The sequence below is a fragment of the Molossus molossus genome, unplaced genomic scaffold (genome assembly GCF_014108415.1).
Source record: "Molossus molossus isolate mMolMol1 unplaced genomic scaffold, mMolMol1.p scaffold_m16_p_8, whole genome shotgun sequence".
In the NCBI taxonomy this organism is placed as follows: Eukaryota; Metazoa; Chordata; class Mammalia; order Chiroptera; family Molossidae; genus Molossus; species Molossus molossus.
Window position 1 is genome coordinate 105,473,825 of NW_023425402.1, and position 25,234 is coordinate 105,499,058.

Genomic DNA, 25,234 nt, shown 5'->3' on the forward strand with positions numbered 1-25,234 from the left:
GAGCAAGGATTGGCCTTGGCCATGGAGGCAAGAATAACAACTCCTCCCTGTTCTCTGCTGCTTTTCCAGCTGTGGGAGAGCTCACTGTGGATTGTGCAGGGTCTCCTTCTGGTGTCATATTTGACTTGGTGACTCTAACTTTCTGATGGCCGGGGAAATAACTTTTGCTTTTGTGTGGAAGCTGTTGCTCTGCATCTTGAATACAGATTTGATACCAGGACACCGTGGAAGATCTGATACCAGGACACCTTGGATGATTCTCAGGCTGTGGAGAGCGCGCTTCAGCAGAGCAGCTAATCTGAAACTCCCTGCTGCTTTCTGCAGTAGTCCCAGGTGTGTGGGCATCAGAAAGGTCCCTTCTCTTCTTTTTCTGGCAGCAGTCTCTGTGGTCTTTCTGGACCATCTGAAGCTCTGCTATGTTCACTTAGTGACCATCCTTTGAGCCCTCCCCACTACTTCCTGGAGCTCCCTATTCCCTTTGATTCTGGGGCCCTAGTTTGTGTTGGGCCTTCTCAGCAACAGGCAGAGGCAGAGGCAGGTGCGGGATCCCTATCTCTGATGCCAAATTCATCACCCAGGCGTGGAGTGACAGAGTTTCAAGGGATCTTAAAGCTGTTGGTTGTCAGTCAAGTGGATTGCACTGTATTTGCTTTAGATGAAGTATTGGAAGGGTAGGGTCTGTTTTCACAGCACAGCTCCTTTGAGACTCTAGAAGGTGTCCAGTCTGAGTGTATAGGACAATGAGCTGTGTAGACACCAAACCTTCATAAAGAAATAGCCAAGACCAGCACCTGGCCTTTCCCTTCAGTGGTTTTGGTATAGTACAATTTGGAGAATTTAGAGGGAGAATGTAGAATAAAATGTTTTTTGGCCCCTTGCTTTAAATGTGAAAAGATCCAGCACTTTTCAAAAGATGTTTTTATAATTGAAACTAAAAGATGGTGTTTATGCTTAAGTTGATTAAGTGGATTGAAATGCTTAATTTTAAAGACATATGCTTAGCTCTTTCATAGGATTTTACATTGATAACTTTTTGTTTGATTTAATTTGAGAAAATTTTATATCATTGGTTTAGAAGAACAGTTGCTCTGACAGTAAGAGTTTTTCTTCTTGATTGTTTTACTACACTATTTTGTTTTCTAATAGATGCCAACAAGCATTTGATTCTAATTTTAATTTATTTTTTATTCTGACCCCCCCCCCCTTTTTTTAAGAGGAGGAGGAAGGGTGAGGGGGAGAAGGAAAGAGAAACATCAATTCATCTGTTCCCTCCCTTACACACCCTGACCAGGAGTGGAACTGAGACCTTCTGGTGCACGGGATATGGCAGTCTACCCAACCGAGCCACACGAGTCAAGGGCTGGTTTTCTCTTCTTTTTTTAAAAAATTTTTCTTTATTCATTTTTACAGAGAGAGGAAGGGAGAGGGAGAGAGAGATAGAAACATCGATGAGAGAGAACATCGATTGGCCGCCTCCTACATGCCCCCCACTGGGGATTTGTCCCACAACCTGGGCATGTGCCCTGACTGGGAATCGAACTGGTGACCTCTTGGTGCAGGGGTCGACACTTCAACCACTGAGCCACACCAGCTGTGATGATTTTCTCCCCTTTTATTTTTTAATTTTAAAAATTTTTTATCCTCACCCAAGGACATTTTCTCATTTTTTGTTCAGATAGAGCGGGAGGAAGAGAGAGAGAGAAACATTGACGTGAAAGGCACACATTGAGTGGCTGCCACCTGCACAATCCAACCAGGGCCGGGGACAAACTGCAACCAAAGTACATGCCCTTAGCGGGAACCGAACCTGGGTCTCTCTGGACCACAGGCCGACACTCTAACTGCTGAGCCAAACCGGCCAGGGCGATTTTCTCCCCTTTTAAACAGCTACTTGAACAAATACTTGTGGAGGGCACCAGGTCAGGACTGGTGAAAGTGAGGAGATAGATCACAGTCTCTGTGGCTGTGGGTGAGGTTAGCATTTCATTACTTAGACTGGGATGGGGCAGAAGACTGGACATAGTGTTTGATAATGTAGAACAATTAATTGTTCAAAATTTAAATCATTTTTTTTTTTTTACTCCTTACCCAAGGACATTTTGCCATTTTTTTTTGTTCAGATAGAATGGGAGGGAGAGAGAGGAAGAGAGAGAGAGAGAAACATCAACGTGAATGGGACAATCGAATGGCTGCCACCCGTACAGACCAACCAGGGTTGGGGACAAACTGCAACCAAGGTACGCACCCTTAGCGGGAACCAAACCTGGGTCTCTCTGGACCGCAGGCCGATGCTCTAACCGCTGAGCCAAACTGGCCAGGGCACAAAATTTAAATCTTGTATGTGTTATCTACCATCTAGTTGAAACTTTTCCAAGATGCTGTTAATTTACATAAAAATATGATTTAGCCTAGGTATGATAGAAAGATGTGCTTTTTTCCTCTTCTCTGTTATAGTCCAATTTCAATGACATGGGAAGAAAATAATAGAGTTGGTACTAATGTGTTTAGAAAACACTTCCTAGCCCAAGTGTATGATATTCTATTTGCATCCATGAAGAATGTCTTTAACACATGGCTTAAACAGTATAAAACTTAGTTTCAAATGACTTCATTAGTGTTTAATTTCAGGTAAATATGTTAAAAAAGAAAAATGGAGACTTGCCTTTCCCAACCCAGTCATTTGGCACTAGCATACCTGGGACAATATCCTTGGCCTGTCTCCTTTTCCACCCCTAGAATAGTGTGGGTCCCCCTATGATCTTGCCAAGACATATAGCAGACCTACCTATTCATTCTCATCTGAAAGGTTCTCACATGCAGCAGGCAGCTGTGGACACTTGATACTTGCTTGGCTTGGAATTTAGCATGTCAACCTCTCTACCTAGAAAGTCATTCCCTAGACTGTGGGGCTGTTATTTCAGATGGTGCTGTGGAATTAGGTGATGCTTCTTTATGACCAGGCTAAATGTAAGGCATTGACCGTGTAGGTAGACAGGAGCTGCATCACGGTAGATGTGAGGGTTTGACTTTCTCAATAACTGGGGAGTCAAAATTGTAATTTAGTGAGAAGATGGCATATTTTTCTTATACATTGTTTCATTTCCTTTTATTTCTCAACTTGAATATTTGTTGTTGAGAAGTAGGCCTCAGTGTGAATTGTAATTAGAACTGTAATACAACATTAATCTTGTGGTAGCAAACCCATTGTAATATGAATGCATTTAAAGAAAGGAAACCTTGTATATTATCAAATGAATAATTGAAGCCATGCCAAGTGCACAGTACTATGTTTTCATTCCATGGTATCTGTTTTTATTTGGAATTACTTTTTAATTTTTGATACTTTCCACTAGTCATTTATTACCTTATCCTCCCTGGCTATTTAAAGTCGTCTTTTCTTCACCCGGAATTTATTTTCTTAGCTTTTTGGAATAAGTGGCTGCCTGAATGTAGATTTTATTTTTATTATGAAAATTAATTTCTTAAAGAAATTCTTCAGTGAAATTAAAAACTGCTTTGCACCAAGGGAGAAAACCATGGTCAGGAGGAGTCCCTGAACAATTTGATTTCCCCCTTAAATGGATTCCTCAGTGCCTCCCTCTGTAGCTACGAAAGCTGTTGGCACAGTCCCTGCTGGCTTTGGGGACAGAGCTGAAAGCCCAGCTGTCCTTAGGAAGGTGGCCATAGTTGAGTGATTAATTGAAGATATGATTTTGTATTTGAGGCCTTGAGCCATCTTTAGATTAGCAGGAGACAATCTTACATTCTAATGGTACTTGAAAGGTGAACTCTTATCCTGCAGTGCACATTTTAACTGTTTAAATGAATTGGGAGAGAGAAACACTGTCACCTATCATCTAAATTAGAAATTCAAGGGTGTATTTTATTCATAGTTTTTCCACTGCTTAGCATAGAGGCTAAGATGTTTGTTCAGTGAATGAATGAATAGATGGACAGATGTATGGATAAATAATTGGTTTTTAGTTTTAAAATATTTTATTTGAAACAATAGCAGATATAGTAAATCTGAGAAAAAATAGCCACTTTGAATTCTTTTTGCTCCCTATGCGTTTTGAGTAAGTGACTGGGAGGGAAATGGATTATCACATGGGGTCAGGTAGAGCTGCCTCAGCTTGGAAATGTTCTGGTAAGGATATTCAAAAAGACAGAAGGAGAAAGAAACAGAATCTCATTTGTTTCCATGCATTTTACTGGTATCTGAGAGAGGTAATTCAGTTTGGATACCTAAATTGAAGTCCCTGTCATAATTTCCTTATTTACAGAACCAGCTTAAATAGTGAGAGGTCTTCTTTCGTGTCCTGGTTTTTGTCCTTCTGTCACTCCAAAGGAATGACAGGAACAGGTAACAACATTTCACAGGTAAACAGGGAGTCAGGGACGTAGAATACATGCTGTATGGCCCTTATCTTTTTTGTTACCTAATCTGATTGAGAGTCATGCTTTTTTTTAATCCTCACCCGAGGACATTTTTTGCATCTATCTTCAAATAGAGCGGGAAGGAGAGAGGGAGGAAGAGAGAGAGAGAGAGAAACATCAATGTGTCTCACATTTGGTTGCCACCCACACGACCCCAACCGGGGGCCGGAGACAAACTGCAACCAAGGTACGTGCCCTTAGCGGAACCGAACCCGGGTCTCTCTGGTCCACAGGCCAATGCTAACTGCTGAGTCAAACCAGTCAGAGTGGGAGAGTCATGCTTTTTAGGAAGAATGGGAAGACACCTCTATTCAATGCATAGCACATTTTGGACCATATTTCCCAAGCCCTCAAGAAATCGCTTTTACAGAATTGTCCTTTAATGTTAAATTTTATTCACGTTTGCTATAGGAAATAAATGTCCTGTTGTACATTCATGTGAGATTGTCACAGACATTATCATTTCCATCATCTGATGGCCTTCTGTAGTGCTGCAATGTTGAAATTTTTTCAGAATTTAGTAATAGGGAAAACACTATCTTTCCTGGATCACTAGACAGTTTTCTCATTTCTGAAAATAAGATTTCTGTAAGACATGAGTCTCCTTTTTCCCTGGTTACAAGCATACTTAAGGCCAAGATTTTATGCTTAGTGTTAACATTTTTGCTGTCTCTTTTTTTTTAATTTTTTTTTTTTTTTATAAAATGATAAATAATGTTATTTTATTTTGTATGCACGTTTATTTTTATTTATTTTTTAATCCTCACCCAAGGATATGTTTATTGATTTTAGAGAGGGGGTTAGGGGAGAAAGAGAGAGGGAGACATTAATGTGAGAGAAACATCTGTTGGTTGCCTCCCATATGCTCCCTGACTGGGGATCGAACCCACAACTAAGGTATGTACCCTGACTGGGAATAGAGCCCAAAACCTTTTTGGTGTTTGGGATGACGCGGGAGAGAGTCATGTTTTTAATAGATTGATTAAAACAACAGTATGTATTCATTATTCATTTTAAGTACTTTATTTCAGTTTATGCTTGTTGGCACTATAACCTCTTTAATCACTAACTCCAGTTGATTTTTTGTGTTTAGTCCAGGGCCATGCTGAATAACTCTAAATTTAGGTATACAGCCCTGGCCGGTTTGACTCAGCGGTTAGAGCGTTGGCCCTCAGACTAAGGGTTCACGGGTTGATTCCCAGTCAAGGACATGTACCTGGCTTGCAGGTTTGATCTCCTGCCCAGCTCGGGATCGTGTGGGAGGTAACCAATTGATGTGTGTCTCTCACATCAATGTTTCTCTCTCTCCTTCCCTCCTTCTCTCTCTACCCCTCTTCCTTCTGCTCTATCTTAAAAAAAAAAAAAGGAAAAATATCCTTGGGTAGGATTAACAAATAAATTAATTAATAAATTAATTAATTTAGGTATACAAATACTATTTTATTTAAGACCTTCATATTGTAGTATAAGAATTTGAAGGAAACATTTGTTTCTTCCAAAAACTAAGCTTTTGATAAATGACTGAATCCCTTCTGAGAACCTGGGTGATATAAATCATTGCCTGAACCCAAGTCTCATGTTCATTATCTCCAGCTATGATTATAGCACTTAATTGTAATGTGGTTTAAGGGAAGATTTGGATCATTTTCCTTTTTCCTGCTACCGAATGTCTACTCTTTTATTTGAAGTAACACTGTTTACTGGGAAGGAGGGTTATTCCACTGATCAGATAGAAGCACAGTGGAGATTTAAATTCTGCAGTTCATTTTCTCATGTTTTATTTGTACAACTACTCAACAGTACTACAAATTAACTGAAACTTCCTACCACTTTTCATTCTTGTTAGTGTTATTGTAACAATACCTATTGGAAGCAGGCACCTGCTTACCATTTCATGTCAATCATATCTCTCTTTTGAATTTATTTAGCAATTTCATATATAGGACATATGTCAGTACATGGAAATCTACAGAGATGTGCATCTGGAAGTGATAAGGGGTAGTGAGTTGTGTGAGTGGGTCCTTATCTAGCTTCTTTGATCTTCATTTTGCTAATTTGTAACCATCTCCCACATATGGTTATTGTTGCAATGAAAGGAAATTTTAAAAAATCTTGAAGCATTATGCCTGGTTACATTCAGTAGTAATTGAATTCAAATAATAAGCACTTCCAAGCCCTTGCTGATAGTCCACTTATTCCCTGGTCTGTATAACCAAATTCCTGTGGAAAACAGCTCTGTCATATAGAACGTGACAAGATTTGGCTTGTGCTCTGAATCTTATGATTTCATAGTAGTATAGCACAGCTGATAATTTGTTTCCAGTAATGGAACATCCACTTCATTCATCTCATTTCCTGTATGTGGGGTTTCCTATGCCATATCTCTTACATGAATTTGATTTCACTTTAAATTTGTGTACTTGTTGTGAATTTATTTTACGTTATATACCATAGTACTATATTCCTAAACTATCCTCTTTAATTGATGGAAGCACCAGTAAAGGTAAGCATTTGTGTTCTTTAATCTTCCAATCACCCTTCAGAACTAATTTGTGAAGTTCAGATTGGTCTCCTTATCACTGTGAAATAAGCTCCTGCCTTTTCCCCTGTCCTTACAGGCTTTTCCTTGTCATGCTCCTCAGGATTGTCTTTCTCTCCAGCCAGTCCTAGCCTGTTGGCTGCTTGTGCTTCCTTCACCTTCTTATTTTATTTTATTTTTTTTATCCTCACCCGAGGACATTTTTCCATTTTTTTGTTCAGGTAGAGTGGGAGGGAGAGAGAGGAACACAGAGAGAGAGAGAAACATCGATGTGAAAGGAACACATTGAGTGGCTGCCACCCGCACAACCAACCAGGGTTGGGGACAAACTGCAACCGAGGTACATGCCCTTAGCGGGAACCGAACCCAGGTCTCTCAGGACCCCAGGCCGACGCTCTAACCGCTGAGCCAAACCGGCCAGGGCTCCCTCACCTTCTTTGGGCATCCTCTGCTATGACTGCTTACCTGGTTTCAGCACTTATTTACCTTTGGAATGATTTTTGAACCCGCATCTGAAAGTGACAGGTGATTGAGCATGGAGCCCCCTGGAAATGACACTCACCAGATATTTTGGAAGCCCTCCTGTTACAAATACTTCCAGTAGAAATATTGGAGAAGATAAAATTAACATCCTTTGACCATCTTTATTGCAAGAAAGTGAGAAGCCCACAAGTAGGGAGAAACAAAGAGGAGTGAGCATTCTTGAGAGAGAGAGAGAGAGAGAGAGACACGACACTGAGGGGACCTCAGCTGATACTAGGGAACTAGGTTTCAGGAAAACGCAGTTTCATCTGGACCCCTCTGGAGGGCTGGGGTAGAGGTGGGGAGAGAACATTCATTAACAAAGGGAGGAGGTGCTTCTTAGTTTTAAATAAAAGTCTCTTGATACTTTTGGGTTTGGGATTTGAATTTGTGCTACCTGCATGGTTTGGAAAACCCCAAGCTGAGAAAGTTATCTCAATGCTTCTGGATCAAAGACATTCAAGGACTGGGCAGAAGTAAACAAAGATCCCTTCTGGAACAAAGCCACCTGCAACCCACTGATTATGAGCTATAAAATGCAAGCGAAGTGCAAACATTATTAAGGAAATGAGCCACCATGAATTAAAGTCACTGTAAAGTCAGTTTTGATGTGCTATTTGTTCCATTCATCATTCATTAATTCTTCACATTTTTATCCATCACTCATTAAATATTAGGTACTGTTCTCAGCTCTGTGTTATAATAGCAAAACATTTTATGGGGAATAGGGTATTGGGCTATTGACCAGAGGATTTGTATACAGACGACCCTGCCTACTTCAGGGCTCTGAGTCACTGCCAGAAAACTCGGGTGATTTGCTGCTCCCAGTTTGAAAACCATTGATTTATGTAAGGTTATTTATTTTACAAGTGAAAAAACAGACCACAGTGGTTAAGTAACTACTTGCTTAATGCCCAAGATATAAATCTGAGGTTCCTTGTCTTTAGAAGAGGGTAGTACCATTGTCTTCCACAAATATGCCTGTTCTTCCTTCCCCATAGCTCTAAAAGTCACAGATGGTACAGGGACTCACTCAGTTCTCCTGATTTTCCGGCTAAATGCTTTTCTGCTGATGGTTCCACCCTATGAGACCTTTTATTGTCCAAGCCCACACAGAGTCCCACACTTTCACTCTTAATTGTCCTCTGATTACTTCATGTTTATGAGTTTGCTTCCATAGGTAGATTGTGAACTGTTTAAGTTCAGGGACCGGATCTAGTATTTTTTTTTTTTTTTTTTACTAACTTCATATTATCTAGCCTTGGGCTGGCTATTTGGTAGCTATTTAATAATATTCCTTTATTGTTGCTTGATTAAGCATGTAATGCCATTGTTATGAAGAAATGAACATATTTCTGTCCAAAAGGTATTATGGTCATTATGTGAGTGTTATGGTGAAGTGGGAAAATGTTTTTGCTGGATCTTTATGATGTAGACTTCTGTATCCTGCTCTCTGAGTCCTGATTGAAAAGATGATTCCCACCTGATTTCCTGCTGTCTTTCCTTTACAGCCCAGGGTTACTCATTCATTCAGTGTCAGGCATGCCTGTAAATGCTGCTCACCAAGCTGGGATGCTCTCTGTGTGTTGATTATTGAATATCTCACAACTGCTTTTCTGTGGCTCCAGGCATATATTCAGAATTGGAAGTATGTTTATTTGTGTGGGCACTGGGCCATCAGTTAGCTTTGGTCCCTGCCTCCCTGCTCTGCCATCTGCCCCAGTGCATGACCTGGATGGACACTCAGGCATGCTATGCTCTCTGTCTGCCTTGTCCTTCAGTTGGCCAGTGGTCAGGCACTCATGCCTACCGTCAGAACCAGGAGTAGTGAATGGAAGTGATCCCTCCCATGGAACCCAGCTGAGGCTGGGCCATAGCCAGCACTCTGTTGTCTGTGCAGTTGCTGGCTGTTTTTCAGCTTCCATTTGAGCCCTTTCTGTATGAAAGACATGGAAATGCCAGGGGATCATTTCTGCAAGTAAAAAATATGGCAGCAGATGTGAAAACAGATTTACTCATCATGATTTAAATTGGTGTTTTGTTTTCATTTTAGTTGAACAATATATAGGTATTCATGAAAATATTTGGCTGTAAAAAATTAATAAAAAGAACAAACTGCCATTATTTATTACAATCTAATTCAATTTAGTTCTTTGGAAAGAACTTTAAGTTGTAAGTTAAAAAGATTACTAAAATCGCCCTGGCCAGTTTAGCTTAGTGGTTGGATCATTGGTCTGCGGACCAGAGAGTCCCAGGTTTGGTTCCCGCTAGGGGCATGTACCAAAAAAAAAATTACTAAAATCTATGATAGTATTAAAATAAGCTTAAAAAGTTTTAAGTAATAACCCAGAAGACATTAAAATTCAGATTTGCTATAATCAATTGCTCCTGCTTTTGTACAGATGTTAAAATTTTTAGGAAAGTGGAATTGGTAATGGAACTAATGTACAGTTGTTTTGCCTCATCCTTTATTTCTCTCTGACAGTTATTTGTGTGTGTGTGTGTGTGTGTGTGTGTGTGAAAGAAGCTGTTTATATTTTGTATTTCCTCTGTAGCCATGAGCAAGAGGGTAATTTCTTCACTAACCTAAACTTGTTTATTCTTGTGTGTGTGCTAGACCGTTTGAATTTCTGTGCTGCTGTGAAAAGATACCCTGTATTACTGGTATTCCTAGTAAACGTCAGCATGGGGAGATCACCTGAACACTGGAACTCTGTGTTGTAATAGTTTCAAGACAAATTTTATTATATAATTTTATTTGATGTATTTAGTGTTTTAGATTACTGGAACTTTAGCCATCTTAGAGCCCCAGATTTTCAGCTCTTTTGATGGAAAAATTTCCAAAATAAGCAATTTCCTTCTTAATTAGAGGATTGTGGATATAATAGAACCTATAGTTTAACATTCAGGGTCATTTCTTTATTTCATAAGGACATACAATTGATGCTTTTGGAAGGAGTTAGCATGTTGGGCTTCTTCCTACACATTTAATTGTCATTTATTCTGCAAATATTGAATTCTTTCATAAGTGTGAAGATTCAATGATTAAGGCATAAAAGTCTCAGGGAAGGCATTTTGGGAGTATACAGGTTTGGGATCCAGATAGATCTGAATTAAACTACAGGGTGAATGAAGTTGTATTAAACTCTTGTCTAGTATTTGTGTGACCATTTGTGTATACAGAGTTATGAGAACACGAGTGTTTATCTGCCTGTGGCAGTGGAAAGATTTCCTGTAGTTTACTGGCCTATAAAAGAATATAATTTATAACATCCTTGGGGAAGCATTTTTATTCTTACATTGGATCATTTGTTCTTCAGGGAAAAGATTTTTATCACCATGTACAAAATAAAAGCACTTTTATTCAATTGAACATACATTTATTGAATACCTTGAGGAACAGGCATTTAAAAGTCCTTACCCTTAAGTAACTACCAGGCTAACAGGGAATATAGGGGCTCTAATACCTAGCATATGGTAGAGAATTGAATGAGCAACTCACGAAAAAAGAGAAGAGTACAGTGTGGAGTCTGAAAAAAGACAAACCTACACTCAGGAGGGAGAAGCTGGCAAGGATGTTTGTAGTGGGTGGTTTTGAAGATGCATCAGGAAAGATGGCTGAAATGGGAGGATTTGGGATCAGCTTTGTAATCAGCAGAATAAACTTGCGGCTTGGTTTACAAGCAGAATTTATACTTTGAAAGGAGCATAATTTTTACAGAGGACAGAAATGTAAGATAGGGCTCTGTTAAGGGCCCTGCATGCCAGGCTGAAGAAGATATCTTTAGGTAGTTTATGAGGTCAAGTGACTGTGGTGAATATTATTCCTGGGGTGAACCCAATTGGGTCACAATCTAGTATTTTCTTTATATGCCATTGGATTTGCTAATGCTCTATTTAGGTGTTTTGTATCCTATTTATGGGTGATAGTCCCTTTAATTTCCCATTCTTACACTCTCCATACCTGGTTTTGGTGTCAGGGTATAATGGCCTCATTAGTTGTGGATGTTACCACTTTTTATTTTTTTTGGATGAGTTTGTATGATTCTGCAATAATCTATTTCTTGAATGTTGGTGGAATTTACCTGTAAAGTATCTGGACTTGATGTGTTCTATGTGGGATGATTTTAAACAACTGAGTCATTTTCTTTAATGGTTATGGCACAATTTAGACTTTATCTTTCTTCTTGAGTTAGTTTTGTTAAATTATGTTTCCTAGGAATTTGTCCATTTCATATATTTTCAATTTTTTGTAGCATTAAATTGTTCATAGTATTCTTTTATCTTTTCAATTTTCAGTGTACCTGGAGTTTTATCCCCATTTTCATTCTCAGTACTGTTTATTTGTGCTTTTCTTTTTGTCATCTGTCTAGCCAGAGGTTTGTGTCTTTGATTATGTTTTTTGAAGACTCAACATTTGGCTTTGTTAGGCTCTCCAGTGTTATTTTTTCTATTTTATGAATTTGTTCTTTATCTTTATTATCTCCTTCCTTTACTGTATTTTTGATTTATGCTGTACTTTTTTTTTTTTTTTTATCCTCACCCCAGGACATTTTTCCATTTTTTGTTCAGGTAGAGTGGGAGGGAGAGAGAGGAAGAGAGAGAGAGAGAGAGAGAGAGAGAGAGAAACATCGATGTGAAAGGAACACACCAAGTGGCTGCCACCCGCACGACCAACCAGGGCTGGGGACAAACTGCAACCGAGGTATGTGCCCTTAGCGGAAACCGAACCCGGGTCTCTCCGGACCGCAGGCCACGCTCTAACCGCTGAGCCAAACTGGCCAGGGCTATGCTGTACTTTTTAATTGAACACTTAGCTCCTTAATTTATAACACTTATTCTTTTTCAATTATAAACATTTCAGGAAATAAATTTTTTAAAGCCCTTGCTGGGTAGCTCAGTTGGTTAGAGTGTTGTCTTTGATATGCCAAGGTTGGGAGTTTGATCTCTGGTCAGGGCACATACAAGAAGCAACCAATGAGAGCATAAATAAGTGGAACAACAAAATTGATGTTTTTATTCCTCTCTCTCTCTCCCCTGCCTCCCTCCCTCCCTCTCTTTTCCTCTCTCTGTTTCTCTTCCTCCCTCTCTTTAGAATCAGTAAATAAATTTTTTTTTTTTTTAATTTGTGCAAAGTATTTTTCTGTAGCTGACAAGTTTGGATATGTAGTATTTTAAACTTTCCATTATGATTTCTTCTTTGTTCCATAAGTTATTTAGAAATGTGTTTGTTTAAGTGTTTCTAACAGTTTTATAATTTATATTTTTGTAACTGCTTTTAACTTAATAGCTTTGTAGTTACACAGTAAAGTCTGTGTGACAGTCATTCATTGAAATATGTTGAGACTCACTTTAAGACCAAGTTTGTTAATTGTGACATTCACATTTTGTAAATGTTTACTATTTTTTTCCATCTTGATCTGTAAGTAATTGAGAGAGCTGATTGGAATCTCTCTTACTTTGATGGTGGATAACTCATTTCTCCCCATCAATTTTTGCTTTGTATGTTTGAAGGCTATTTTATTAGGTGCTTATCAGGTTAAAGTTGTGATATATTCCAGGTGAATAGGACTATTTATTACTGTGTGACTCTCTTCTTTATTCCGTATTAACTACTTTTGCCTTAAAATATATTCTGTTCAATATAATGACCCCAGATTTCTTTTGCTTTCTGTATACATGGCATATATTCTTTTTATTTTTATTCTTAACATGATCTTAGGTTTTAGGTATGTCTCATGTGAGAGACATCTGCTTCACAGATAGTTTAATTACCTTATAGTAGCAAAATAATCCTAATTCCTACCTCCTGTCCCTTTTACATTGCTTTTATATTTTTCACTTAAAAATACGCATATATAGCATCTGTGAATGTGTCCCCAGGGCTGGGGACAAACTGCAACCGAGGTACGTGCCCTTAGCGGGAACCGAACCCGGGTCTCTCCGGACCGCAGGCGGATGCTCTAACCGCTGAGCCAAACCGGCCAGGGCAGATCTATTTCTGTAGATCTGAGTTTCTGACCTGTATCATTCTCCTTCTCTCTAAAGAACTTCTTTTAACATTTTTGCAAAATATGTCTAGTGGCAACAAATTCTGTTTTTATTTGTCTGAAAAATTATTTATTTGTTTTTAATTTTTGAAGGGTAATTTTGCAGGGTACAGAATTCTAGGTTGGTGATTTGTTTTCTCAACACTTTAAACATTTTACTCCACTTTCTTGCTTGCATGGTTTCTGAGAAATCAGATGGCAATTTTTTCTCTATAGGTAAGGTGTTATTTTCACCCTGGCTTCTTTCAGAATTTTTTTCCTTATGTTTGATTTTCTATAGTTTCACAATGATGCATAGGTGAGTTTGAGTGGGGCTGGGGCTGGGTGGCATTTATCCTGCTTGTTCTCTGAATTTCCTGAATGTGTGTTTTGATGTCTGACATTAATATGTGGGGAAATTCAGTTATTGTTTCAAATATTTCTTCTGTTCCTTTCTCCATTCTCCTTCTAGTATTCCTGTTGTATGTTAACACCTTTTGTAGTTGTCCCACAGTTCTTGGATATTTTGTATTTTTTTTCCCCAAGCCTCAATCCTTTTTCTGTTTGCTTTTCAGTTTTTGAGTTTTCTATAAGAGATATCCTCAAACTCATATTCTTTCCTCAGCTGTGTCAGTCTACTAATAAGCCATTCTTTGTTTTTGTTACATTGTTTTCATTCTCTAGCAGTTTTATTTGTTTTGTTTTAGTTTTTGCAGGTAGAATTTCCTGTGTTCTTGCATGGTGTCTTCTTTATCCATTAGAGCTCTTAACATATTAAACATAGTTGTTTTAAATTCCTGGTCTGGTAAGTCCAACATCCCTGCCATTTCTCAGTCTGGTGATGATGCTTGCTCTGGCTCTTCAAACTGTGTTTTAATGTGCCTTGTAATATTTTTCTTGACATCTGGACATGATGTACTGACTAAAAGGAACTGCTGTAAATAAGCTTCTAGTAGTGTGATAAGGTGTGGGGGAAGGGGAAGCATTCTACAGTCCTATCATTACATTTCAATCTTTGTATGTGTATGTATGTGAACACATTTTTTTATTGAGGTAAAAAGTGCACAACATAAATCTTTCCATCTTAACCATTTCTAAATACACAGTTCTGTAGTTTTAAGTATATTCACATTGTTGTGCAACCAGATCTCCAGAATTTTTTATCTTGTAATACTGAAACTCTGTATTCATTAAGCAACAACTCTCCATTCCTGCCTCCACTAGCTCCTGGAAATTGCCATTCTACTTTCTGTTTGTGAATTTTACTACTCTAGGTTCCTCATATAAATGAAATCACACAATATTTGTCTTTTTATTACTGGCTTATTTCATTTAGCATAGTGACTTCAAGGTTTATACATGTTGTAGTATTTGTCAGAATTTTCATTTTAAGGTCAAATAATAGGCCTTTGGATGTATACAGCATATTTTGTTTATCTGTTTATCTGGTGTTGGACGACACTTCGTTGCTTCCACCTCTTGGCTGTTGTGAAAAATGCTGCTGTGAAAGTGGATATGCAAACATCTCTTCAAGATCCTGCTTTCAGTACTTTAGTTTATGTACCCATAAGTGGAATTGCTGGATCATATGGTAGTTGCCTTTTTTTTTTAGGGCAGTTAACACCTTGATCACCTCATATAATTACCATTTCTTTTTTGTGGTAAGAACATTTAAGATTTACTGTCTTAGCAACCGTCAAGTATATCATAGTGTCATTAACCACAATTATCATGCTTTACATAACATTCCCAGAACTTTAGGTCTTAGTCTTTTAGTGCACTTTGTCTCTGGACTGCCTTCACATATTTTTCTCAAGTGTCTCCCACCCCCTCTTCGGTAGGACTGGTTGTCTAGAATGGGCTGGAGTTGTGCATTTCTCTCCCTTCATGTCAATTAGGCTCTTGTTAAATAGGAACCTAACAAGGAGATCAGGCCTTGTTAAGAAGAACAGAATGGCCCAGCTGGTGTGACTCAGTGGATTGAGTATATCGACCCATGCATCACAAGGTCACTGGTTCGATTCCCGGTCAGGGCACATGCCCATGTTGTGGGCTTAATCCCCAATAGAGGGGGTGTGCAGGAGGCAGCCGGTGGATGTTTCTCTCTCACATCGATGTTTCTATCTCTCTTTCCTCTCTCTCAAAAAAAAATCAATAAAAACATTAAACACACACACACACAAACAGAATGCTCTGGTGTATTTCAAAATGACTCCTTGTCCCGTTCCCCTGCTGGAAGCAAGGGGATTGTTCTCTAATATTTACTGTGAGGGCCCAGTGGACTCCTGGAGGTAAAACACACAGTCTAGGAGCTCCAATGGCTGGGTGTCCCTGAAGTTTTTATCTCGCAGACTTGCTCACACTGAGCCTGCTACAGTTCATCAGTTATAGTTCAGGTTTCCCTATGCTGGGACTGGTTCCATAGAGGTTTTAGCTTATTGATGTGTGCTCTGGTAAGTGTAATTCTTTGTATTAGCCTTTGGATATCTTCAGTTTTTGCCATGTGATTCACTCCTGTTATGGATCTAAGAAGAGATTATTATTTTTTTTGTTTTGTTTTCTTTCTTTTTTTCCTTCAGCTTTTACTTTGTTAGGATAGAATGATTTTCCGGTTTCTTACATGCCTGACTAGAACCCAGACATCCAAACCTAATGATTTTAAATTCTGTTTATGTTTATTTTAATTTCTTTCTTTTTTTTTTTTTTTCTTAATCCTCACCCGAGGACATTTTCCCATTTTTTGTTCAAATAGAGCGGGAGGGAGAGAGAGGAAGAGAGAGAGAGAGAAACATCGATGTGAAGGGACACATCGAGTGGCTGCCACCCGCACGACCAACCAGGGCCGGGGACAAACTGCAACCGAGGTACATGCCCTTAGCGGGAACTGAACCCAAGTCTCTCTGTTGGAGCAGGCCGATGCTCCAACCTCTGAGCCAAACCGGCCAGGGTGTTTATTTTAATTTCTGAATGCTTGGAGTCTAAATTTATTATTTCTACTAACAAGTTGTGATATGACATCTCTTTGTATGTTTGATAATTATTTATTGTTAATTGATTTTTGGTTGAGCCTCATCTGTGGGAATCCTTAGGTCCTAAATTGGGAATATTTTCTGCAGACAGGATTTGCATTGCTACAACCTAGAACCACAGAGTGCTAGAAGCCTGGGACAGTTTTAGCTTCCTTAGTGGGCCCTGCTGAATGTGTGGACTCAGTCACTCCACCTTGAGGTTTGACCAAGTTTGGAGATTGATAGGATGATATACTGTCTGTTTTGCCTAGAACTAAGGGGTGACCTGGGATGTGGGACCTTCAGTTCTAACACTAGGGCAGTTCTGGGTAAATTGGGACAATTAGGCACCCTAATTCTGATTCCAGATGCTCTGGACAAATTTATATCTTTTATCTGTATTGCCAGATAACTCTGACTTATATGTTTATGTATGTGTCATGTTCCTTCCTTGGAGATTTCTCATACTTTTCTGTAAGTCTAGCAAAAATTGTGATTTACCCAAGATCTAGTTATATATAGTAGTAGGCAGGCTCTTCAGAGCATCCTGGAAGTGTAACCTATAATTTCACTTTTTTTTTTTATCCTCACCCGAGGACATTTTTCCATTTTTTATTCAGATAGAGTGGGAGGGAGAGAGAGGAAGAGAGAGAGAGAGAGAAAGAAACGTTGACGTGAAAGGGACACATCAAGTGGCTGCCACCCGCATGACCAACCAGGGCCGGGGACAACTGCAACCGAGGTACACGCCCTTAGCGGGAACTGAACCCGGGTCTCCCTGGACCACAGGCCGACGCGCTAACTGCTGAGCAAAACCGGCCAGGGCTGTAATTTCACTTTTTTTAGAATGGAAAGGAGGGAGAGAGAGAAACATCGATGCGAGAAAGACACATCGACTGGTTGCCTTCCACATATGCCCCAACTGGGGCCAGAGATCGAACCTGCATCCCAGGTGTGCGGGCCTACTTTCTACTAAGCCACACCAGTCAGGGCTAGGCACATGACTTTTGATAGCCCTAATCCAGCTGTTTACAGCCTCCATGCCCTCCTTTCTCTGTACAGAGAATTCGGTGTCATATTCTCAGAACTGGCTATTGAAACCATGTGCAGAAAGTTGGAAGAGAGTAGCTTTCCCTGAAAATGTACCTCTTTGTTCTCTGAGCAAAGTGGTGGACCCATGGCTTCTGCCTTGATTTGTTTTACTCACATGGCTGTGGATTCTGTCAGCCTAGGTTTTCACAAGGTCCAGATTCTGAGTGGTTGATGTTGACCCAGGGTTCATAAAGAACCTCATTCAGCCAGCATTTGTTTTCCTTTTTCTTAGAAGACTGTTGGGGGCTCTAGCATTCTTGGTGCCTTATTGAGCACTTAGTTAAATGTAATACTGCTTGGTGCTGCAGGTGAGGTAAAAACTGGAGTCTAGGAGTTTGTGGTTTAGTAGGTATGAAGAATTGAACAAAAAAATAGCTCTATCACAAACAGAGAAAGACCCTTGCCATATAAGTCTGTACAGTGCTTCAGTGTACTACATTTTGTAAAGGAGCTGGTGCTCTTCTGAATAAGACAGCTTTTATGTGGAATGCATCTCTAAAATTTACAGTGCAAGTCAATGGGAACATAATTTGATACTGACACATTTGTAGTAAGAATGTATCTTTGGAATAAGCCTGGGCAGAGCCCAGCTGGTGTGGCTCAGCCGTTGAGCATCATGTCTTCAGTTACTATCTCACTGTCATGTTTTGAGAATGATAATACTATGTATAGATAGATAGATGGATATACATAATCATTATTAAGACATATAGTCATTATTAAGCTCCATTATCTTTGCATGTATGTAGTTGTTTCTCTACATGTATAGATAGACACATGACAAATGATTGCTGAGTATTTCTGCTTTGAAAGGCAGTCTTGGAAGGCAAATTTGAACTAGCCTCTAGGCAGCTATTGAAGCTCATTAGGAATCAGAACAGCCTTGGACTCCATAGATGTTTGTGGGTTGTGGAAAATTTCTCAGGGGAGGGAGTAACTGTAATTAAAGACAGGTCATTTTAGTTGTTCCAGTTAAAAAGAAAAGTAGAGCCCAGCCGGTGTGGCTCAGTGGTTGAGCTTCAAACCATGCACCAAGAGGTCACTGGTTTGATTCCTGGCCAGGGCACAGGCCCAGGTTGTGGGCCAAATCCCCTGTGTGGGGCATGCAGGAGGCGGCCAATCGATGTTCTCTCTCATTGATATTTCTCTATCTCTCTTTAAAATCAATAAAGAAAAAAAAAGGTGGAGTTCAAGATTGGTTGTCCTCTGTGCAAAGGGTAAGTGAGGGGAGGCCTGGGGGTAGAGAGAGTCCCTCTCCTTCCCTCTACTCCACCAGCCATAGAACTGAATCTGAGCAAGTGGGCTGCCGCAGTTGCAGAGCTACTGTCCTAGAGTAGAAGTTAGGATGTGTTTAATGTATATCACCAACCAGGAAAACCCATTTTCCTTCCCTTTCTGTTCAACCCCCAGACAAATCTATAATCAAAAACTTAAACTTCAGGATGTTTGGAATATTTCATTAAAAAATCTTTACTATGGCCCTGGCCAGTTTGGCTCAGCGGTTGGAGCGTAGGCCTGTGGACCAGAGAGTCCCAGGTTCGGTTCCCGCTAGGGGCATGTACCAAAAAAAAAAAAATCTTTACTATGTTTTTCTTCCTGTTTTGCATTCATCTAACATCTGTATATTTTTCTTCTGATCTACTTTTTATTTACTTATTTTATCCTCATCCGAGAACTGTTTTTTGCATTTACCTTCAGATAGAGCAGGAGGGAGAGTGGGAGGAAGAGAGGGAGAGAGAGAAACATCGATGTGAGAGAGACACATCAAATGGTTGCCACTCACATGACCCCATCCGGGGCTGGGGACAAACTGCAACCGAGATACATGCCCTTTGCCGTAACTGAACCCGGGACTCTCTGGTCTGTGGATCAATGCTCTAACCACCGTGCCAAACCAGCCAGGGCAGATCTACTTTTTAAATCAAATAGAACAATATTCTGAAATTTTCTCTTATTTTCATTAATTATCATTAATATGCGTTTTCTCTGTGGACACCTGCTTAACTTGAGAAGTAAAATAACATCTTTGATCAAACTAAAAAGCTTCTGCACAGCAAAAAAAACCAGCATCAAAATGGAAAGGGTTCGAACCCACTGTATGGAAGAACATATTTGCCAATGATACATCAGATAAGGGGTTAATTTAAAAAATAGATAAAGTACTCATACAACTCAACAAAAGGAAGACAAACAATCCAATTAAAAAATGGGCAGAGGGGGATTTTAGTAGCTCTGGGTGGAGAAGGGTGGTGATAGCGGCAATGAGGGCAGAGAAAAGGGTCACTGAAGCGCTCGGATTCTCTCAGCAGTGCAGGGATTTGACCACCACCATGTTGAGCAAAAGGGCAAAGACCAAGACCACCAAGAAGCGCCCCCAGCACGCAACATCCAATGTTTTCGTCATGTTTGACCAGTTACAGATTCAGGAGTTTAAAAAGGCCTTCAACATAATTGATCAGAATAGAGATGGTTTCATTGACAAGGAATATTTACATGATATGCTTGCCTCCCTGGGGAAAAATCCAACCGATGAATATCTAGATGCCATGATGAATGAGGCACCAGGTCCCATGAATTTCACCATGTTCCTCACGATGTTTGGTGAGAAGTTAAATGGCACAGATCCAGAAGATGTCATCAGAAATGCTTTTGCTTGCTTTGATGAAGCAACTGGCACTATTCAGGAAGATTACCTGAGAGAGCTGCTGACAACAATGGGAGATCGGTTTACAGATGAGGAAGTGGATGAGCTGTACAGAGAAGCACCTATTGACAAAAAGGGAAATTTCAATTACATCGAATTCACGTGCATCCTTAAACATGGAGCAAAAGATAAAGATGACTGAAAAGAACTCCAAATTCCATCCATATGTTCCTTGTCACCACTTTGGGTATTTCTGAGACTTTCTCTTAGCACCTATATCATGCCCACTAATCATCAGAGAGATGCAAATTAAAACAACAATAAGGTATCACCCCACACCTGTCAGAATGGCCGCCATCAACAAATCATCAAACAAGTGTTGGCAAAGGTGTGGAGAAAAGGGGACTGTAGTACACTGCTGGTGGGAATGCAGACTGATGCAGCCACTATGGAAAACACTATGGTGTTTCCTCAAAAAATTAAAAATTGAACTGCCATTTGATCCAGTGATCCCACACATAGGAATATACCCTAAGAAGCCTGAAACACCAATCAGAAAGAATATATGTACCCCCATGTTCATAGCAGCACTATTTACAATAGCTAAGATCTGGAAACAGCCCAAGTGTCCATCGGTAGATGAGTGGATAAAAAATCTGTGGTACATATACACAATGGAGTACTATGCAACTGTAAGAAAGATCTCTTATCCTTTGAGATGCCATGGAGACACCTGGAAAGTATTATCCTAAGTGAAACAAACCAAGCAGAGAAAGACAAATATCACATGATCTCACTTATTTGTGGAATATAATGAACATAATAGTCTGAGGAATAGGGGAGACCCAGAGACGTGGAAGTAGGGTACAGACTGACAACCCTCAGAAGAGGGAGTGGTAGGGGACAGAAGAGATAAACCACAGAACCTATATGCATGTACACATAACTGATGGACACAGACAACAAAGCTGGGGATGGGGTGGGAGGGATGGGGAAGAAGGTGTCAGTGGGGGAAAAAAAGGAGAAACATCTGTAACAAAAATAAATTAATAAAAATAAATTAATAAATGGGCAGAGAACCTGAATAGACAGTTCTCCAAACAGGACATACAAATGGCCAAGAGACATATGAAAAAATGCTTATGTTCCCCTGGTCAGTTTGGCTCAGTGGTTAGAGCGTTGGCCTGTGGTCTGGAGAGACCTGGGTTTGGTTCCTGCTACGGGCATGTACCTCGGTTGCAGTTTGTCCCCGGCCCTGGTTGGTCACGTGGGTGGCAGCCACGCTATATGTCCCTTTCACATCGATGTTTCTCTCTCTCTCTCTCTTCCTCTCCCTCCCTCCCACTCTATCTGAACAAAACATGGAAAAATGTCCTCGGGTGAGGATTAAAAAAAAATGCTTATTGTCACTAATCATCAGAGAAATGAAGACTAAAAATGACTATGAGGTATTACCTCACACCTACCAGAATGGCTGCCACCAACAAAGCATCAAACAATAAGTACTGGCAAGGTTGTGGAGAAAAGGGGATTCTAGTATACTGCTAGTGGGAATGCAAACTAATGCATCTACTATGGAAAACAATATGGTGTTTCCTCAAAAAATTTAAAATAGAACTGCCATTTGACCCAGCGATCCCACTTCCAGGAATATATCCTGAGAATCCTGAAACACCAATCAGAAAGTATATATATACCCCTATGTTCATAGCAGCACTATTTACAATTGCTAAGATCTGGAAACAGCCCAAGTGTCCATCAGTAGATGAGTGGATAAAAAAGCTGTGGTACATTTACATAATGGAAGACTATTCAGCTGTAAGAAAGAAAGATCTCTTACCCTTTAAGACAACATGGAGGGTCCTGGAGAGTATTATGCTGAATGAAATAAGCCAGTCAGAGAAGGATAAGTATCACATGATCTCACTTATTTGTGAAATCTAATGAATAAATTAAACTGATGAATGAAATAGATCCAGAGACATGGAAGTAAGAAACAGACAGACCATCCTTAGAGGGGAGGGGAGGGGGCAGGAAGAGATTAACCAAAGAACTTACATGCATAACCAATGGACATAGACAACATTGCAGTGAAGGCAGGGGTGGGAGTATGGGGGGAGAGGGAGTGGGAGGAGGGTGTCAGTGGGGGGAAAAAGGAAGGACATTTGTAATACTTTCAACAATAAAGATAAATTAAAGAAAATAACATCTTTAGTACCTTATTGGGATTTTCTAGATTGGGAGAATACTCATTAAAGCTGTATATAATAATTTTTAAAAGTCTTTCTTATAGCCCTGGCCGGTTTGGCTCAGTGGTTAGAGCGTCGGCCTGCGGTCTGGAGAGACCGGGTTCGGTTCCCGCTAAGGGCATGTACCTCGGTTGCAGTTTGTCCCTGGCCCTGGTTGGTCATGCGGGTGGCAGCCACTTGATGTGTCCCTTTCACATCGATGTTTCTCTCTCTCTCTCTCTCTCACTCTATCTGTACAAAAAATGGAAAAATGTCCTCAGGTGAGGATGAAAAAAAAAAGTCTTTCTTATAAAAGATTTAAATTTTCTAAAACTATCAGAGGACAGGTGCCTAATGTAGCTGACAGCTTGTTAAAGATGCATCATATGTGTAGAAGAATATGTTAGACATATAGGAAGTAAAAAATAAAAGGAACTGCCACCCAGATCAAGACATGGAATATTGCTAGCACTGAGCAACCCCCCTGTGTGGGTCCTTCCCCATTCACAGTCTCCACTCCCAGGGAACTGCTACACTGCTTTATGCTATATTTTTCTTATTTTTACATTTGTATTCATACTTTGTTTCGGTTTTAATTGATGAAATTAGTTTTGCCTGTTTGGAACTTGATGTAAATGGATTCATATTGTAGGTACGTTTTTTCCCCTATAAGATCCCTTTGCTCAACATTATGTTTGTGAAATTCATCCATCTTATTCTGTGTAGTTTGTTCATTTTCATTGCTGTATAGGATTCTGTTGTTTGAATATCCCACGCTTTATTCGTTCAGGTTGGTGTCAGGTTTTGGCTAATGTAAATGGTGCTGCTGCTGCAAATGCCTGTGTGTCTGTCCCTTGGAGTGCTTGTGAAGACTGTCTAGTGCACACAGTCGGGATTGGAATGGCCGTTAGCAGAGTGTTCGCATCTTTATTAGTGTTAGCTAATGAACCAAACTGTTTTCCAGAGTGGTTGCATTCTTATAACTTTTTTGTGTGTCCATTATCCATTTGAATCATAATAAAGTACCATGTGATTAAAAAAAATATATATATATATGTATATATATATGCATATATCTGTTTTATTTGTCTAGTATTTCTGGTACTTTATAACTTTTAAAGTTTGGTTAAGAACAGTAGCAACATATATAAAATGAAACACTTTTTTTCCTGTGCTTTTGCTATGGAAATTTGTCCTATGTACTTGAGTGGCTTTCAAACTGTTCTCAAGGCTCCTTTATATTCTTAAAAACTAAGACTCAAAAGAGCAGTTGTTTATTGATATTTATAATATTATAAATTAAATGTGAGAAATTAAAATTTAGTAATTCATTTAAAACAATAATCCTAATGTTATAAATAATATATTTTTATGAAAAATATTTTTTCTCATTAAAATAATTTAATATCTTTAGTTTCTGATTTATTGAAAGATAGCTGAATTTTCATATCTGTTTCTGCATTCAGTCTGTTGCACTGTGTGGTTTTTGTTGGAATGTATGAAGGAACTCTGACCTCACACAGATATGTAGTTGGAAAAGGGAGGAATATTTTAATAGTCTTTCAGATAATCATGGATATTTTTCTTTGATACTATACCAAAACTCAACAAGTGGTAGTTTTTTAAAAGTTAGTAGTGCCCTGGCCTGTTTGGCTCAGTAATTAGAGCATTGGCCCGTGGACCAGAGTCACGGGTTCAATTCCAGTCTAGTGCACATACCTAGTTACAATTCAGTCCCTGGCCCTGGTTTGGGGTCGTGCAGGCGGCAGCTAGTCGATGTGTCTCTCTCACATTGATGTTTCTCTCTCACTCTCCCACTCCATCTGAAGATAAATGGAAAAATAACCTTGGGTGAGGATTAAAAAAAAAAGTAGCAATATAGAATTATAAATATATCAGTGAATATTTTGATTATATTAAAGTCCATTTGTCCTTTTTACACCTTGAATGGCTCTTTTACTCAAACATAATTTGTATCAACATGCATTGGTCATTTGGAGAATACTAGTTCACCAAGTTATGCAAATCTTCCAAATACTAACATTCAGTGAAATATGAAATACAATATAAAAAATTCACACATCAATATTACCTCCAGTTGCATGCAGAATGTCTTTAAATCTTGGGGGGCTATCAAGCTTATAGTGATAGATGCTGGTTTTTCAAAAATTCTAATTTTAACGAAAGTTTAGCTTTTATTAGGGCAACAAATAATGTCAGTTGTTTTCCTTAAAGTGACAGGCTCACTTTGTTCATTTTCGAGAAAATGTCTGCCAAGAACCCATGCCTTAATTACCATAATTTTTCATTCATTCATTCATTCATTCATTCATTCATTCAAGTAAACATGGTGTTCCATGAACAAAGCAACTTGTTCAGCTTGCAACTTAAACTGTAGCACAAGTGCTTTTTCTCAGGGTTATCATTGTACTTTAGTAGTCAGCAGAAATGCTTTCTGTGTAGTTGCTATTTTGAAACACAGAATATGAAACAGCCATGTACTCTAGTGATTGATTTAAATAAAAGTAATAATTTTTACTGCTGCATCAAGAACCTTCTTAAGTGAAGCTAGTATTTTTTAAAAAATTGATGAATACTGGTACAGTTGAGTACCAGTACCTTGACTGGTATTAAAGAACTGGCAGTCTGACCCACTATCACTTTGCACCATTGATAAAAATTGTCAACATAGCGAAGAAGGTACATAATGTCCTAATATTATTATGAAAATAATT

The 25,234-nt window shown here is 39.3% G+C and overlaps 2 protein-coding genes across 4 annotated transcripts in view; both read left to right on the top strand.

Moving 5' to 3' along the window:
- The window catches only part of TULP4 (TUB like protein 4), a 241,134-nt gene that overhangs the window by 35,408 nt on the left and 180,492 nt on the right, over positions 1-25,234 (top strand). Inside the window, exon 1 of one of the 2 annotated variants that reach the window (XM_036247846.1) lies at positions 232-333. The exons of the other annotated variant lie outside the window; for it this stretch is intronic. The gene's annotated coding sequence lies outside the window, so the exon portion shown is untranslated. Of the gene's footprint in view, positions 1-231; positions 334-25,234 lie in introns of those variants that run through there. 2 annotated transcript variants of the gene reach the window in all.
- On the top strand, positions 19,843-20,533 carry LOC118620838 (myosin regulatory light polypeptide 9-like). Of its 2 annotated transcripts, XM_036247855.1 has the most exons (2): positions 19,958-20,170; positions 20,312-20,473. In XM_036247855.1, exons 1-2 carry the CDS (start codon positions 19,958-19,960, stop codon positions 20,471-20,473), a joined length of 375 nt encoding a protein of 124 aa, XP_036103748.1. The 2 variants fall into 2 exon arrangements, with proteins under 2 accessions (XP_036103747.1, XP_036103748.1); XM_036247854.1 differs by having other exon boundaries at positions 19,843-20,533.